This window comes from Equus przewalskii, chromosome 11 (assembly GCF_037783145.1).
Source record: "Equus przewalskii isolate Varuska chromosome 11, EquPr2, whole genome shotgun sequence".
In the NCBI taxonomy this organism is placed as follows: Eukaryota; Metazoa; Chordata; class Mammalia; order Perissodactyla; family Equidae; genus Equus; species Equus przewalskii.
In genome coordinates this window covers 11228981-11246378 of record NC_091841.1, presented here as the reverse complement: position 1 = coordinate 11246378, position 17398 = coordinate 11228981, and the positions used below count along the sequence as shown (strand labels likewise).

Here is a 17398-nt window from a genome sequence, read left to right as displayed (position 1 = left end):
CACATGCAGGCACGTCCTGACAGCCAGACCCCAGACCTGGGGAACCCCAGGGTCAGAGTAGGCTCTTCTCCCTCCCAGCCTGCTGTAGCTGCCGTTCTGTTTTTCACCTTCATCTCAGCCCTCTGGAGGTCATGGCCTTCCCTCTTTCCCGGCTGTGCCCTCCCAGCCTTGGGGCAGTCTGTTGATCTTTCCCACTTTGAAACTAGTGTTATCAGGAGCTCCCTGCAGATTAGAGTGCTATTTCCCAAGTCAGGCCCCCAGGGGCCTGCAGGTAGTCTGCTGTGACCAGCAGGCGGGCAGATTCTATCACCTGCTCTTTGTTTCTGTCCTAGGGCAAACCCAGCTGGGCCCCTCAGCCTTGGCCTTTCTCTGGGACCCTGTGGTCTCTGGCCACCTCCTCTTGCCTAGGCCAGGGGTCAGGGATGGAGTGGCCAGGGCCACAGCTGCCCTTTTTCAGGCAGGGGGTTTGGAGCATCCCTGTGCTCCTTAGATTCTGGCAGCATCTCTACTGCATACCTGCTGGGGCCTGGGAAGCGTCTGTGCTCTGTGACCCGTGTGGAGAGGGGCCTGGACCTCTACCCTTTGCAGCTGGGACTGCATGACTGAGCCAGCTGGGTAGTGGGCAACACAGGGCCTGGCACAGCTCTTCGCTGTCCAGCTGGAGGACCTGAAGGCAGGCACTGAGCTGTGCCATCTCTGTCCCAGCTGCCTTTTCTGGCAACCTGCCAGCAAACTGTCACACCAGGAGAACCAGGAGCCACACGGAGCTCTTGGCAAGGATGAGAAGTGTTGAGGAACAGGAACAAGGCAGCTTGGGAGAGGAACGAGTGGGGGCAGGAGGGCTTGCTGTAGAAGTTATAGGTAAAAAGAGGATGTCATTGACCCGCTACATCCCCCCTCCAGGTTTCTCTTTGGGTTCTGTGGAGTGAGGCTGTGGGGGACAGGCATGTCCATGGACCCACTCTCCGAGCTGCAGGAGGACCTGACCTTGGATGACACCAGCCAGGCTCTGAACCAGCTGAAGCTAGCATCCATTGATGAGAAGAACTGGCCCTCAGATGACATGCCCGACTTTCCCAAGTCAGGTCGGCAGTGCCAGATCTCAGGCAGCCATGGGTACCTCAGTGGGGAGACCCCTTCCTGCTGAAGGGAGACCCCAGGAGGGCGGGTGGGGGCCAGCAGAGCAGCCGCAGGGTGGGGCTGGGAGCACAAGCCTTACTGAGGGGAGGATCAAGGAGCACGAGTTTCAGGGAGAACACTGGGCCAGCCCCCAGGTGAGCCCCTAACTCTGCCATGTTCCTCAGATGACTCCAAAAGCAGCTCCCCGGAACCTGTCACACACCTGAAGTGGGATGACCCTTACTATGACATCGCCCGGCACCAGATTGTGGAGGTGGCAGGTGAGCACACCCAGTATGGCACCTTTTTCCTCACAGTCTGCACTCCTGGCATAAGGAAGCCAGCCCCTCTTGCCCTCCTAGGGGGAGCAGCTGTGGGGAGGGGCAGGTCTGACCCCTGACCCTGGGGATCCTGAGCACATCTATCGTTCTCTAAAATCACAGGCTTGATGGTGACAGCCTCTTGGTCTGTTCACCCGCAACCACATCCTGACCTGTGACCCCACTGTCTCCACTGGCAGATCGTGTGTGGGAGGCAGTGTGGCCTAGTAGCTTTGAAGTCAGAATGCCAGCTTGAGTTCCAGCTCTGCTCTCTGAACTCATTTCTTCCTCACAGGGTTGCTGAGAGGAGTACAATAGTGAGTGGATGTCAGGGCCCAGCCCGGAGTCGGAACATGGTTGGCCCTGAATAAGTGGTCATTCACCTCCCCTCCCCTTGCCCTCATGTCAGCTCTTCTACCCCATCAGTTACTGGGGAGCAGGGAGGTGCCAGTCCCTCCTGGGATACCCTACCTCCAAGGAAGTCCGGAATAGCAGAGCCTTTTTCCAGAAGTTATGGGCCACGCGAGCCCTGGAGTCTCAGGTTCCTGGCAGATGCACTACCCTGCTGAGAATGGTGCGGAGCCCCCCTTGGTCTCGGCTCCATGAGCTCCCACCTCCTGTTCGTAATGCAGGCCCCAGAAGACTCCAGGAGCAGAGGGGTAGCAAGGCTGGTGATGACCTGGCGGCTGCCCTTAGGGTCTACTGCTCGACGAGAAGATTGGAATTGTAGAATCCTGTTGTTCCCCAAACAGTTGTCTGTCCTCACTGGTGAGGCCAGGCAGCTGGAAGCAAGGGTGACAGCACGGCCCTGCTCTGAGGCATTGGGGTGGGCAAGGGAGCCAAGGAGCCCGTGGCCCCTGAGCCCAGTGTGGCGCTGGTGAGGGGCCCTGAGGCATCTGGTCACAGAGAAGTGGCAGGAAGGGCCATCTCTCCTGAATGTGGGGCTCAGAGAGGGATGGGGCAGTTGAGAGGGTTGCCCCTAAGGTCAAAGGTGTTTCCATGGCATCTGTGTTCCTGCCCTGGTCTGGGTTGGGGCCTTGGCCATGGCCTTTCTCCCCCCACAGAAGCAAGGCTAAGAGTTCTTTCCTGGCCTGGTCCTGCCCTGGGCACAGGAGAGTCCCCTGAAGGTTCGGAACCTTTTCTCCTTACTCCCAGGGGTGGACCTGATCGGGGCGTGGTGGGCGTCTGATGTGAAGGAGTCTCTATCCTGACATCCTCCTGGCCTATGTGGCCACGTCACAGGCAGAGCAGGGGAGGCTGGCCCACTCCCACCCCCTGGGGGACCCCTCTTCCCACCGCAAACAGAGCTGCAAAGAGTGTATCTGTTTCCCCAGGGTGCGATGAGCCTGAGGGGGCCCAGCCAGGTAGGTGCGCTCCTGGCTCTCTGTGCTTGGCCTCTGGGCTGTGGATCAGGAAGGGTTCTCGGTGGAGGCCAGGTGGGGCCAGCTTAATTGCAGCCCCACTTCAGGGAGCTGGGAGCTGGGAGCTGGGGGTGCCTGGGAGCCGGAAATAGCAGAGGATTTATGGGAGGTTTGACAGGGTGGGGACTGTGTGGGGACACCTTCAGAGCCCAAAGGGAAAGAAGGTTTGGGAGAAGGAGGAGTCTTGTCCATGGAGGGTGGAGGTGCTGGCCGTGAGCAGTGGCCCCACCTGAGTGCTGGCTCAGGGCCCCTCTGCTGGGGCTGTCCCCCATGTGTGTCTCTCTGACCGGTGAGAGGAGTGTGGATTGAATGGCCAGAGTGAGACTCATTGGATGAGACCCCGGTGATGTCCTGAGAGGCCAGCTTCCTGGCATTAGAAACCAGAGAAGGAGCACGTGGTGGAAGGGAGGATGGGTTACATCCCCAGCTCCTCTGCAGCCTCTGTTCTCCTTGCTACCGTGGCTGTCACGCTCCACAGTCACGTCTGACCCAGTCCAAGTGGGTTCTTTCCAGTGGTGTGCTGGTAAACGTTTAACAGTTGGCCCTCCAGAAAAGGAAAAAAAAAAAAGGCTATTATTTGCTGCATTTGCGATTTCTACCACAGCAGATTTCAGACTACCACATGATGTCAACTGGCTTGCAGTATTCCTGACAATTTAACAATTTAACAGTTGTGTGAGCCGGCTCCAGCGCGCTGCCCAGCCCCCACCTCCCATCTCCTTGGCCTGCTCTGCAGGTTGTGGGTGGGGCGGGCGGCTCTGGTCTGGCGCTTCCCAGAATGCCTGCTGGAGTGGCTGGGCTTTGCTCATTAACACCCAGGCCTCCCTGGGAGAGTTCGGATCGGTATCCGGGGAATGCAGAGGCTTCCTTGTCAGGTGGCTGCTCTTTTCCTGGGGCTTTCCACAAACGCGCTGCTCCTCCTTAGCCCTCACCCCCAGGGCTCTGGAGACCCCGGTGCTGCCATCTCCTTCTCTCCCTTCAGTCTCCAGGGCAGAAGTGTGTTCTCTTCTGAGATCAGGAGGGGAGTTCCAGGCCCTTCTACAAATGCTCCTTCTAGCAGCAGTCACCCTGCCTGCTGGAAAATGCCCAAGTCATGCAAGGACTTGGCACTGGGACTCCACTCCAGGAGCGGAGAGCAGGGCCAGACCCTGGGGTTGCCCATATCTCATTCCTCGCCTGCCTGGGTGTCTTGCCATCCAGCCCCTCACTGATCTTCTTTGTGTGCCCCCTTCCCATCCTGACTTCATTCAAAATGCATTCATGGCACACCTACTGGAATAAGCCCTGTGGTCAGCATTGAGGATTCAGCGAGGAAAAACACGTATTCCTTCTTTTGAGGAGCATACAGGCCAGTGAAGTGGTTCTTAAGACTGGTCCGAGTCCTCTTTAAGAGTATGAAATGTGTGGACCCCTCCCACCAGAAAACACGTACATGTGCTTGTAATATTTTTCATATGACATCATGGCGTTGGTGGATGCCCGTGGATGGAGCCCTGGTTGAGAACCCAAAGTTTCCCATTTACGAGGTGCTGCAGCCAGCTGAGCAAGGGAACCGCAGGCCCCTGCCCCTCACCCCAATTGCTTGCTTAACTAGTTAATAGTTCTTTAAATTCCAGAGCCCCGTGAGCTCAGACTTTCTGCCCTGCCTAAGGCCTCAAATTTGCCAGCCAGTGAGGGCTGCCTCACTGTTACGGGTGAGGGATGGAAAGAATATTTGGGAATCCCCCGTGCACCTCCTGGCATTTTCCCCTACATCCTGGGCATTTCCTCTGCTTAGAGGGGAGGAGGCAGATGACGTCCCTCCCCTCACCCGCTCTCGGGTGGAGGCCTAGGGCTTTCTGAAGCTCCAGATTGTACATGAGGCTGTGCTTGCCACTCTAACCCTTTGCCCCTGTCCCCGCCAGTCTGCTCTTCCTTCTCCTGTCAGAGCCCGTGGGAAGTGAATCAGAGCAGGCCCAGAGCCACCCGTGGCTGGCCTGGAAGGAACCAGGACATCAGGATCTAGGCTAGGTTATGAAAGAGCAGGTGGCACCTGGTGCTTCAAAACAGGCCTGTTGCTGGATGGAGCTGCACCTTCTCCACCTCAGACAGGCTTGCAGAGTGTTCTCTCTTTGTAAGTCTGGAGAAATTGTGTCCCACGCTCTGGGAAAGTCACTGTGTAAAGCAGTCCTGTAACCTAGATAGCATTGTGAACAAACTCAGAAATACAACTGTGCATACGATGTACTGCTGACCTGTGACTTTGTGCAGGCTTCCAACATTTACTGAATACTGGCCATGTGCCAGGCTCCAGACCAGCACGGGAGCTTCAAAGATGGACGAGACACAGTCCTGTCTTCAAGCTGCTCACAAGCCAGGAGAGGAGACAGGCACATAAACAGTTAGACAGGAGAGTCAAAGCGTCAGGACAGATGGATGATGGCTCGTGCTGGGAGCCATGACAAGGGACAGCTGACTTGTCTGGGGGCAGGAGAAAAGGACACAGCCTTCTGGGAGGTGACTGCCTGGGATGAGTCTTAAGGATTCAAAGGAGTTAGCCTAGAGGAGGGGAGCAGAATTGTCTAGAGGAAGTTCTGTTGGCACGAGGACCAGCAGAGGCTCAGAGCAGCTTGATTTAGACAGGGCTGGAAGCACCTCTGTGTTGGAAGTGCGCATGGTGTGAGCGGGAGAGGCCTGTGAGCCATTCCAGGGATCATTTACGGGACTGGGGGCCCAGAGGATGTCTGGGGTGGGGTTCAGGAGGAGTTAAGCAAGGAAGTTGGGGGCAGGTAGGTGTTTATATTTCCCCAGGGCTAGAAGTTGGGGCAGTCTAGATGGGAGAACAGCCTCTCTCTGGTTTAGTGGACCAGGCCTTAGAGCCTGACCCGGGGAATTCCCGCCTAGGACCTTCCAGAACCAAAAGAGGCTAGGCAATATTTTGGGTGGAGATGGGAGGTTTGGAGGGGCTGATTGAGAGGCTGGACACAGTAGTCAGACTGCTGAGACTGCTGCTGACTCAGGCCAAACACTCAGCCGCACAGCCAGCAGGGATGGGGGCCACTCTGCCCACATTCCAGAAGCCTCCTTCAGCCTCTCCACTGAGCCTTGTCCTAGCCCAAGAGAAAAGAGTCAGAGCCTTAGCAACCACTTGGAAAAGCACTGACTCCTGGGTGAAGTCACTGGCTGAGGAGGATCATCAAGATTGCGGCTTAGTAAATGTGGAGAGGACACCCAGCAAGGCGTAGAGGGAGCCTTAATGCTCAGAGGGGGATGGGGCCAGACTTAGTGCGTTTCACGGGTTGTGTAAGTGGTCTTGTATTCGCCTCTGAAGCAATCCGGATTAGGCAAATGTGGTTTGGTGTCTCTGGAGAGGCGTGAGGGTAGAGATGAAGGGAAGGTCCTGGGGACATGGGGAGTGGGGACCAGGTCTTGTCCCCGTCAGGCCTTGCTTGGGGTTCCTGATCCATGCTGACCCTCAAACATCTCACTTTGGGGGGTAATAGCATATGTCTCGGGAGCTCCCGGCTTCATGACAAAGCCAGATGGTCAGACCAAAGTGTGATTAGTTTTGGACAAACATCCCTGAGAGAATACACCTGAATGAGCATTATCCCACAGCGTTACAAACTCTTCTGAACTCCATGTTTAGAATATCCTTAAGGAGAAAGGATGTGATTTTTAGAAATGTTTAGAAGTCAGAGCCAGGTGTGATCAATAATCAGAAAGTGGGGGCCAGCCCTGTAGTGTAGTGGTTAAGCTCAGCGTGTTCCACTTTGGTGGCCCGGGTTCACAGGTTTGGATCCCAGGCGCAGACCTACACCACTCATCAGCCATGCTGTGGCAACAACTCACATATCAAGTGGAGGAAGACTGGCACAGTTGTTAGCTCCGAGCTAATCTTCCTCAGCAAAAAAAAAAAAAAAAGAAAAAGAAAGTGTTGTCAGAGGTCAAAAAGGAGAAATGAGTGCTAAGTAGTAATCAGACTGATTTCCTCAGTGGCCTCAGACTTGCTGAGAAGGTAGCTTCAAAAAGTTTTCCAAATACATGCTTCTCAGAGGGGGTGCTTCTGGAATAAGTGTGGACTTTTAAGATGACTGGCAAGACAATTGCTTTGGCGGGTGTGACTCTTTAAAAATTGAGGTGAAATTTACATAAGAAAACCATATTAAAGTGTACAATTTGGTGGTATTTGGTACATTCACAATGTTGTGCATTTCTGTCTAGTTCCAAAATTACATCCATACCCATAGCAAACCCCATGCCCGTAAGCAGTCAGTCTCCATTCTCCCCTCCTCCCGGCACCTGGCAACCACTGATTTGCCTTCTGTCTCTATGGATTTACATGTTCCAGATAGCTTGTGCAAATGGAATTATACAGTATATAGCTTCTTTCACTTAGCATAATGTTTTCAAGGTTTATTCACAAAGTAGCATGTCAGTACTTCCTTCCATTTTTTTCTTTTAATTAATTGTTTATTTTTCCTTCTTCTCCTCAAAGCTCCCTGGTACACAGTTGTATATTTTAGTTGTAGGTCCTTCTAGTTGTGGCATGTGGGATGCTGCCTCAGCGTGGTTTGATGAGCAGTGCCATGTCCGCGCCCAGGATTCGAACCAATGAAACACTGGGCCGCCTGCAGCGGAGCGCGTGAACTTAACCACTCGGCCACGGGGCCAGCCCCCCATTAGTGTCATTTTTAAGAGTCATGTTAGGAGCCAGCCTGGTGGCGTAGTGATTAAGTTTGCACACTCTGCTTCGACAGCCCAGGGTTCATAGGTTCGAATCCCGGGTGCAGACCTAGCACCACTCGTCAGGCCATGCTGTGGTGGCATCCCACATAAAATAGAGGAAGACTGGCACAGATAGCTTAGCGACAATCTTCCTCAAGCAAAAAGAGGAAGATTGACAACAGATGTTAGCTCAGGGCCAATCTTCCCCACAAAAAAATAAATAAAGTCATGTTATTTCTTTATAGCCCAGCTCACTAGCCATGAGAGCAGCCTGCCCTCTTTCTTCAGTGACATGCCTGTGCATGCAGGCAGCTGCCCAGAGATAAACCTGCGTGGGTCGCTCTGGCCCCTGTGCTCCATGGAGATCTCCAGGCCTAGTACCCTTCAATTCCTTACCCTGCTTCTCTGGGTTCGCCTTCCACCCACTGTGCTCCATCTCTCTCCACACCTAGGAGATGACAAGTATGGGCGGAAGATCATTGTCTTTAGTGCCTGCCGAATGCCCCCGAGCCACCAGCTGGACCACAGCAAGCTCCTGGGGTGAGTAGCCCGGGGAAGGTCTACACCCGTGCCCAGATCCCCCAGAGAGCCTGATACCGTTTTCCTTACTGTCCTTCCTTGCCCGGGGTGCCAGGCTGCCGCCCTCCACACCTCCCCTCTTCTCCTGAGGAAGCTACTTTACATCGAGGGGAGAGCACTGGGCCAGGAGTCAGACATGGGTTCTAGCCCTGGAAAGTGTCTGTGTGGCCATGGCGAGTGTCTTCATCTCTTTAGGCCGCTTTCTCTCCACTTTTCATGGGATAATCAGTCAGCCCTTCTTTCTCGTAGGGGTGAGATACTCCACCTGAAAATGCTGTGAAAAGTAAAATACCACCCAAACGCGAGGCCTGATTATTATAATGATGTGGTGTCTGATATGGCTGCAGACTTTCATCACTTATGTGAATAATTAGTGTTATCTTATTTTGTGCCAAAGTTGGGGCCAGTCACTTCTATACCTGTCGGGGTTCTTCACCAAATATATGTAATAGCTCATATTGGTCTAGAAATCTCCTGATGAGAGTCCGAAGGCTGACTGAAAGCAGGAGTTCGCCAGACCGTGTTCCGATGAACATTCACTCCTGACCCCCAGTGCGCCAGCGCGGGGCGCACAGCACGGAGGCAGACCGTAACTGACTTCCTCCCAGGCTCCTCAACATGTGTCCAGTTGCCAGCTTGCACTTCTGTCCCAACCGGTTCAGAGCACTCCCTGCAGTTGAAAATGTCTGCATGGCCCAGACCAGCTCTCCGGGACCCTGAATGGGGCTGTGCGTGTAGGGGGTGCTGAGGGGTCGGGGCCAGGCCCGGGTGCAGAGTCTCTGTGGTCCCCGTGAGCCAGGACTGAGGCCGAGTCCCTCCAGCCCGTGTGAGTTCTTTCTCTCTGGCCACCTGACCGCTCCTTCTGCAGCTCATCAGACAGGCAGGCAGGGGCTTGTCCAGGCCCACCACGTGGCCCAGCCAGAAACAGGCCAAGGAGCTCCGCCTGAGGGTGGCTGAGTCACATGCCCTCCCTTCTGCCTCTATCTCGTCTGACAAGGCAGGTGACAGACTCCTGGCCAGATAATAGTCCCAGAGGGAGGAAGTCAGAGGATGGGGATGGGAAAGCACCCAATTTTCAGGAGAGAACTTGCTGAGCGAGGCTGTCTCCACGCTGAGGCTTCCTCCGGCTTCAGGAAGCCCTCGGCCATCCGTCCTGTCTGTCCTCCATCCCTTCCTGGGCAGGTCCCCCACCCCCGCCTGGCCTGGTCACAAGCCCTGCTGGGAGCGAGGAGGCGCCTCCAGCATGGATGAGTCCTGTCCTCCTGTTTTCAGTCCGATTGTCTCAGACTTGGCTTTCCCAGCTGTCCACCCAGCTCTGGGAGGTTGAGATAGAAAGTTCCTGAAGCTTGGATTCAGAAGACCAATTAGACTTCAGCTCACCCTCTTACTAGCTGTGTGCTTTGGCGGCCGGTCCTTTCTGAGCCCTATAAAAATAAGAATGGTGCCCCCTCACAGGGTCGTGTGGGGATTAGGCAAGAGAATATACATGAAATGTCATTGTATACATTTATAAAGTCTTACAAATTTCAAGAATTTAGAAAAATGTAGGTAGCTATAAAGAAAAAATAAAAACAACTATAAAAAAAATATCTCCTGTAAAACCACCACCTAGAGGGAAACCACTGTTAATATTCTAGCCTATTCACTTCCTATTGTTTTTTATAACATATACAGAACTCTGTCGTCAGCTTCGTAGCTTACATAACATTTTTATCTTCTGAGCATTAAACATTCTTTAAGAACATCCTCAAAAGCCCTTTTTTTGGACATACAATATGTATACAGAAAAGTGAACCAATTATGTATACTGTCTGATGAATTTTCAAAACTGAACGCTCCTGTCACCTGCACAAACCTCCCTCTGCTGTTTCAGCCAGTTCTCCAAAGGGTAACCACTGTTCTGACATCTCGCTTCACAGATGGGTTCTGTCTGCAGAAACATCCTGTGAGGTATTCTATTTATAGATGGCCTATGATGTATTTAACCAATTCCCTGTCATTGGACAGTTAGCTTGCTGCTTACTTTTTTTTTTTCCCATCATAAAACAGGCTGCAACAAACAGCCTGATTATTTCCTTAGGGTAAATTCCTGGCCATGTTTTTACAGGGTCAAAGAGTAGGGACATTTCTTAGCTTCTGATAAACATCACTTCATTGCCCTCCAAAAGGTCATGACATCCAAAGAATGAGTGTATTTTCACTCCAGTTTTTGCTATTTTATAGTTGCAAAATGCCATCTTTTTCTGTGACGGCTCTGCAAACCGCAAAGCGCTCTATGCGTATGAGGGGTAAATTATTGCATAGCTAATAACAGTCAGAATCACATTAATAATCAGCTCTCGGTGCCCCACATGCCGGCCTGTGCTGGCCCAGCCCAGCGCCCATGGTCCAGGTTACCCTCTCTGGGTTGTGTGAGGTTGTAGCTGGACACTTCCCCAGGCTCCTTCCTGACATGCCCTTGGAAGGCCTTAGTAATCCTGCCTGCCCAGCCTCCCAGCCTGGAGCAGTGGTCCTCCTGGGACCCGGGAGCCAGCCAGCTTTCCACTGCATCCTCTCCCTTTCTGGAATTCTTGTTCATTCCTTCACACTTCTCCCCCTCAGGGGGGCTCAACACCATGTGTGTATGTGTGTGTGTGTGTTGGAGTGGTAGGTACCATGTGAGCACAGGGAACCTGAGATCTGGCTCTTTAGTCCATGAAAAGCCTAGTGACTGGAGCAGAGGAGGGGACCCTCTGGACACCCGGCTCCCCTCCACGGGCACAGTGTTTTACAGCTTGCTCCAGGAGTTCAAGTGTCAAAGGCAGAGCTGTCCCATGGTGGAGAACACAGACTTTGGAGTCAGTTCACCTCCAGGCTCTACCACAAGCTGTGTGACCTTGGAGAAGCACTTGACCTCTCTGAGCCTCACCGCCCTCCCTTGTGAGAAGGGATAATTTCAGCTCCAATTGTTAGGAGGCGGGCATGAGATAATGTGGGCAGAGTACTTGGTAGGCACTAAAAGCTTAATATTGACACACGGTGACTGTCGTCATTATTATTGACCCAGGGCGATCCTGTGAGGAAATATTGTTCCTATTTTTCCTACAGGTACGGGAAAGGGCTCCGGTTAGAGTCCTGGTTTCCTGGCTTCCTGTCAGCGCCCAGAACTGAGAGCTGTTGTTGTTGTCATTATTGTTATTCCTCCGCCCAGCCCTGCCACTACCCCGTACCTCCTCCCAACAACATAGCGACCTGCGATGCGGCCAGAGACGGCAGGGCTGGGGCAGGGCTGGGGCTCGTGGGGAGGGTGCGAGAGAGGCAGAGCTGCTGGGGCCCCAGGCGCGCCTGAGCAGGGCCTTTCTCTCGCAGGTACCTGAAGCACACGCTGGACCAGTACGTGGAGAGCGACTACACGCTGTTGTACCTGCACCATGGCCTCACCAGCGACAACAAGCCCTCGCTCAGCTGGCTCCGGGACGCCTACCGCGAGTTCGACCGCAAGTGGGTTGGGGCCTGGGGGCAGGTGGCTCTGGAGCCAGCAGCTCCGCCAGGCTCTGGGCTGCCCTCCACCTGGCAGGAGCTCCTTCCGCGCCGGGGGAAGCAGGTGCCCCACCTGGGTAAACTCAGAATCTGAAGTCAGAGTGGCTGGGGCTTAAATCCCAGTTTCTGCACTTACTCGCTCTGTGACCTTCTGCGTGACTGCACCTCTCTGGGCCTGTTTCATAATCTGTAAAATGGGGCAACAGTGGTCCAATCAGAAGAGGTCCATTCGGAGCCCAGCTCTGGGCCCGTCCTGCCACTCCCACTCCTGAGTTCCCGTTCTGCCTCTGCAGGTACAAGAAGAACATCAAGGCCCTGTACATCGTGCACCCCACCATGTTCATCAAGACCCTGCTCATCCTCTTTAAGCCCATCATTAGGTGAGCAGGCCGAGGGCGGGGCGGTGGCCTCCCGTGCTTGCCCTTGAAGTCTGAAGCAGAAACCTGAGGAGGCCTAGCATCCTGGCGATGGGCCACTTTGGGGCTGGGCCTCTGTCTGCTCTGGGTGGGCTGCTGAGGGGACAGTGGAGGCCTGCCGAAGCAGGCCCGCCCCCTGACCCATGCCCTTTCCTCCTTCGGCAGCTTCAAGTTTGGGCAGAAGATCTTCTATGTGAATTACCTGAGTGAGCTGAGCGAGCACGTGAAGCTGGAGCAGCTGGGCATCCCTCGCCAAGTGCTCAAGTGAGGCCGGGGCAGGGGCTGTAGGCGTCCCCAGGCATGCGTGTCCACGTAGGTCATGGGGGGAGGGGGGCAGGACGAGCCGGCCAAGGGGAGAGGAAGGCTTGAGAACCCCAAGATAAACAGAGGAAGCGAGTGTAATGATTCAGAACGCAGCTCTGTGCCTGTCCTTCCACACCCACTCCTGAGTTCCCCTTCTGCCTCCGCAGGTACAAGAAGAATATGAAGGCATATGGGGTCCGAGAGGGCAAGTTCAAATCCCATTTCTGTCCCTTAAAAGCTATGTGACTGCATCTCTTTAAAGTTTGCACTTTTTTGGGCCAGCCCAGTGGTGCAGCGGTTAAGTGCGCACGTTCCACTTCGGCGGCCTGGGGTTCACAGGTTCGGATCCCCGGTACAGACATGGCACCACTTGGCAAGCCATGCTGTGTTAGGCATCCCACATATAAAGTAGAGGAAGATGGGCATGGATATTAGCTCAGGGCCAGTCTTCCTCAGCAAAAAGAGGAGGATTGGCAGCAGATGTTAGCTCAGTCAGGCTAATCTTCCTCAAAAAAAAAAGTCTGCACTTTCTCGTGCGTGAAGCAGGGTTGCTATGAGGATGGAATGAAGTAACCTGTGTAAACAGAGGTTGTCATGGCGCTAGAGCCGGGAAGAAGGCCTGACCCTCCCGTCTGCTCCCCCAGGTACGATGACTTCCTCAAGTCCACACAGAAGAGCCCTGCCACAGCCCCCAAGCCCATGCCACCACGGCCGCCTCTGCCCAACCAGCAATTTGGGGTCTCGTTGCAGCAGTGAGTATGGAAGGGTGGGCAGGCCTGGTGCCCGGGGACCGGGAAGGCCGCAGACCCGTCTCACTGCCCTTGTTCCCACAGCCTCCGCGACAAGAACCTAGAACATGAGCCCATTCCACTCGTGCTGCGGGAGACCATTGCCTACCTGCGGCTTCACGGTGGGTGCCAGGGCCCAGCCCCCTTCCAGCTCCCTGGGGAAGTTGCTGGGCAGGGCTGAGAGAGGGCCCACGTGCGTCAGCACCCACACTGACCCTGACTGGAACCCCAAGACAGAGAATGGGGGGTCTGCACATTGCCCAGAGCTCTGACACTCACCAGGCCCACTGTTTCCCAGCTCTCACCACTGAGGGCATTTTCCGGAGGTCGGCCAACACCCAGATTGTACGAGAGGTGCAGCAGAAGTACAACATGGGTGAGTAGTCATGGGACGTGTCCAGGCCCAGAGGGCCGGTGCAGACCATGTGTGTGTGTGTGTGTGTGTGTGTGTGTGGTAAGGTTGGGGGCATGGGTGTGACTGTCGGGGGCTTCTCTGCCTTCTGCTGTTCCTCTCGTTCCTGTTCTGTTCCTGTCAGGGGTTTCTGCTGCATTTGATAGGATTACGTGCGTCACACTCCCGCCTGGCTGTCCCAGGCCTGCTCCCTCATTGGTCAGGGTCCTGGGTTCAGGTGTGTTCAGAGATGAGGAATAACTAGTGTGTGCTAGGGGGCCCCACTCCACCCAGACAGCCTGAACCTGCGTCCCCTTGTCTCAGAGGGAGACGGGAAGGCGGGTGCAAGAGGAAGCTCCCTGGCAGGAGGCGGCTTGTGGCCTCTAGATGGGCTGCTGGGCCCAGCTCCTCTCCATCCTTCCTCCTCCGCACCCCCCCCATCCTTCCTCCTCCGCACCCCCCTCCAGGGCTGCCTGTGGACTTCGACCAGTACAACGAGTTGCACCTGCCAGCGGTCATCCTCAAAACCTTCCTCCGGGAGCTTCCTGAGCCCTTGCTCACCTTTGACCTCTACCACCACGTTGTGGGCTTCCTCAGTGAGTGCCCTCTCTTCCCTCCCCAGCCCTGCGCTTATTCTGCCTGGGCAGAGCTGGACTCGGAGCAGGCGGGTTTGGCCTGTCCTCCAAGGAAAGCCTGGCTGGGGTCTCCCTTCTAGCCTTGTGTTAAGGCTTCCTGCCCCAGCCCAGCCCTGGGCCCCTGTAACCTGGGCCCCGTTCCTCATAGACATTGATGAGAGCCAGAGAGTGGAGGCGACGCTGCAGGCCCTCGGGACGCTGCCTGAGGAGAACTTCCTGGTGCTCCGGTTCCTCACTGCCTTCCTGGTGGAGGTGAGACCTCAGGCGCCTCTACTGCTCATCTGGAGGCAGGAGGGGCGGGGGGAGGGAGGAGGAGCTGCTGCCCCTGCTGTTCCCTGGCGTGGGCGCGGGAGGCAGGGCCCGTGGCTTCCTGCTGCAGCCCCCCGATTCCCTCCACAGATTTCTGCCCACTCTGACCACAACAAGATGACCAACACTAACCTGGCTGTCGTCTTCGGCCCTAACCTGCTGTGGGCCAAGGATGCTGCTATCACCCTCAAGGCCATTAATCCCATCAACACCTTCACCAAGTTCCTCCTGGACCATCAGTGGGAGTTGTTCCCTAGCTCTGACTCCAAGGGGCTCTGAGCCCCACCCCTGCCCCCCCAGCCCCCTTCTCTGATGGCCCCAGTTTGGACTCTTCCTCTCGGCATCAGCCTTATGGGAGCCCGGGGCTCCTGCCTGGGAAGGGGCCATGAGGCCCCCGGGCGATGGAAGCTAGAGCCAGCCAACCGGGCAGCTCCTCCTCCCCCTTCTGTCGGGCCCACCTCTCTGGCCCTGGAGGCCTCGCTGTAGCCGCAAGACGTTTTCTTCGCCTTATACTTCTCACTGCCTCCTTGGATCCCTGGCTCCCGCTGGGCTCTGCAGAGCTGGCCTTGGCTCTTCAATGGAAGGACTGGCCCCAGCACCCCTTTTCCTGCTTCCTCCTGCCTCTCTTTCCCTGGCAACTGCAGATGCCAAAATCACTGCCACGGGCTGGTAGCTGGGGCTGGTCCTCCCCTTCCTGATTGCTGGGGAATGAAAGGCTGAGCTGGCGTGGGCCGGCCCTGCTGAGGCTCCTCCCTGTCTGGGTGAGGGCCTGGGTGCGAGCAGCCTGCTCCTGTCCTGGCCCCTGATGGCTCAGCCTTAGGTATTTCCACAGCTAGGGAATGACGAGGCTGGATTCGGCTTCCTACTTCTGCCTTCTCTTCTATGCATCCTGGATCCTCCTTTCCCAAGTGGTACTGCCCCCAGGATGTCCTAACCCCCTGGTTCTGCCAGGACTGGCAGCTTGGATGACAGGGTGGAGTCCCAGCATCCATTTGAAATAGACTCCTCTCCCCCACCCCCAGATTCCCCTGGAGTCTGGTCAGACCAGTGACAAGCAGTCTCAGGCCCCCATACCTTGCCTCCCTTCCCACCTGGACAGATCCTCAGCCTGGGGCTGTTTGGACATGTGTGTTGTGGAGTCACACTGGTCCCTGCTCTGGCAGAGATGACTCAGTGCCTCAGGATCCGTGGTGGCTCCTTCTTCCAGCTGGGGACTCCTGGAGGGGCCAGGCAGAGACTTTGCTAATTAGCTCGGCCCCCGCCAGGTGAGTTCTAGCAACCTCCCCCAAGGAGCATGGATCCCCAGGGCCCTGTGTGTTTCAGAAAACCTGGACCCTGATGATGATGGATATCCCTCACTCCAGCTGTGTCCCTTAGAATTACACTCCTTCCTGGTGAACCCTGGGGACCCCCGCTTCCTGCGGCCCTGTCCCACAGCCTTGGCTAGAGCCTGTAGCGTGGGGGTCCTCACCGTCTAGCCCAGGTCCATCTGGGAGCCGGGTGAGGCCTGCCCTGACCTCACTGGGCTCTCTCCCCAGGGCACTGGCATGTCAGGACACCCGGGCCTGGAGTGGCTGCTGGTTCTGTCAGTCCGTGCGTCTCTAGCTGGGCCTGGGCCTCTGCTTTCTGCCCTCCTTTGTATATCAGGCGTTGCTCACAGCCCCGTTTACCTGGGAGTCCGCGGATCTATTTGTCTGTCCCCTGCCTCACTGGTCTGTACCCAGGCAGCGGGGGTGGGCGGCGCTTATACTGTGAATCAAGAGTTCACATTCACACTTAATGACTTGCTCGGCACCAATCATGTACTTCACCTTTGCACATTTTGTATTTCAATAAAAATGGAGATGGAAACTGCCCATCTGGCTGTTGAGGAAGTGGGCGCGGAGGTTGAGAACTTGGTGGGAAGTGTGGTGTGGTTGCAGAAGAGCAGCTGGGGCCCCAGGAAATCCCCCCCAGTCCACCTGACCCCCTGCTCATCTCGTTCCCTGTGAGTGGCCATGAGGGCAGCTTTCTGACCATCTTCCAGGCTTAGAAGTGGACAGTCACCTTCCATTTTTCGCACCCGCAGCATTCCAGCTGGCCACCAAGTGCTGTGGCTTATGACCAGGGCCTCTTCTGTCTCCCAAATGGCGTGGACTGTGGTGGACAACAGAATGGGCTTTAGAGTCAGACCGAGGTTTGGATCCTAGTTCCCTCACTCACCACCAGCTCCAACTGGTAATAGTCGTATAATGGGCCCACCTCTGAGACTGTTTCTTCATTTCTCTGAGGATCAGAAGTAACGTATACAGGACATAACACGGACTGAGTGCCCATCATTTCACAGATGAGCGCAGTGGTAGTCCCAACCTCGTGCAGCAAGGGATTGGTAGCCTCACCCCCTGACCATTCTGCTCCTCCCCGCCCCCCTCAGCCTGAGAGCCCTGCCACCTAGTCACAGGGCAGCTGCGAAAGATCCAGTTTTCCTTTCCTCTTTTGAGCAGGTTTTACTTTGCTCTAAAGGTTAAGATGATAAAATTTGTGATGTGTATCTTACCACAATTTTAAGAAAATAGTTTGTCACTGGGAGAGCCGGTCAGGATTTCACTTGGCACGGCGGTCTGGGTCAAGTTGCAGCTGTTTGCTGCTTGCCTGCTGATGGCAATCAGGAGGCCATGGTGGCCTCAGTCGGGCCTATTCTTTGTCCTCATTGCTTGCTTGGGCTGAAGGAGCCGGGCCAGAGCTGCAGGATCTGTGTTGTTGTTAGTTGTTAGTTAGTTGTTGTGTTAGTGGTGGTGATAGTTGGTGGTGATAAACACACGTGAGCTCCGTTGCACAGCTGTGGTCCTCATCCGGGCAGCTCGAACAGAAGGCCCCGGCAGCCTTTCTTTCTCCCTGCTCTGCTCAGCTCT

General features: G+C 55.4%; 1 protein-coding gene and 1 long non-coding RNA gene across 7 annotated transcripts in view; one reads left to right on the top strand and one right to left on the bottom strand.

The window, feature by feature from the left end:
- ARHGAP1 (Rho GTPase activating protein 1) overlaps positions 1-16363 on the top strand; it is a 19989-nt gene extending 3626 nt beyond the window's left edge. For 3 of the 6 annotated variants that reach the window (XM_070565025.1, XM_008543120.2, XM_070565026.1), the window contains exons 2-13: positions 904-1085; positions 1305-1400; positions 8020-8107; positions 11495-11626; positions 11959-12045; positions 12247-12345; positions 13029-13136; positions 13218-13294; positions 13471-13548; positions 14031-14159; positions 14347-14450; positions 14598-16363. In XM_070565025.1, the coding sequence (XP_070421126.1) occupies positions 947-1085; positions 1305-1400; positions 8020-8107; positions 11495-11626; positions 11959-12045; positions 12247-12345; positions 13029-13136; positions 13218-13294; positions 13471-13548; positions 14031-14159; positions 14347-14450; positions 14598-14786 (1326 nt within the window). In that variant the 5' untranslated portion in view covers positions 904-946 and the 3' untranslated portion in view covers positions 14787-16363. Of the gene's footprint in view, positions 1-903; positions 1086-1304; positions 1401-2773; positions 2804-8019; positions 8108-11494; positions 11627-11958; positions 12046-12246; positions 12346-13028; positions 13137-13217; positions 13295-13470; positions 13549-14030; positions 14160-14346; positions 14451-14597 lie in introns of all 6 variants that reach the window. The other 3 variants (XM_070565024.1, XM_008543111.2, XM_070565027.1) reach the window with 2 other exon arrangements.
- On the bottom strand, positions 16311-17398 carry LOC139074464 (uncharacterized). The gene is made up of 2 exons (XR_011524098.1): positions 17044-17398; positions 16311-16643 (listed from the first exon to the last, which is right to left on the bottom strand). It is a non-coding gene; the product is annotated as an uncharacterized lncRNA (long non-coding RNA).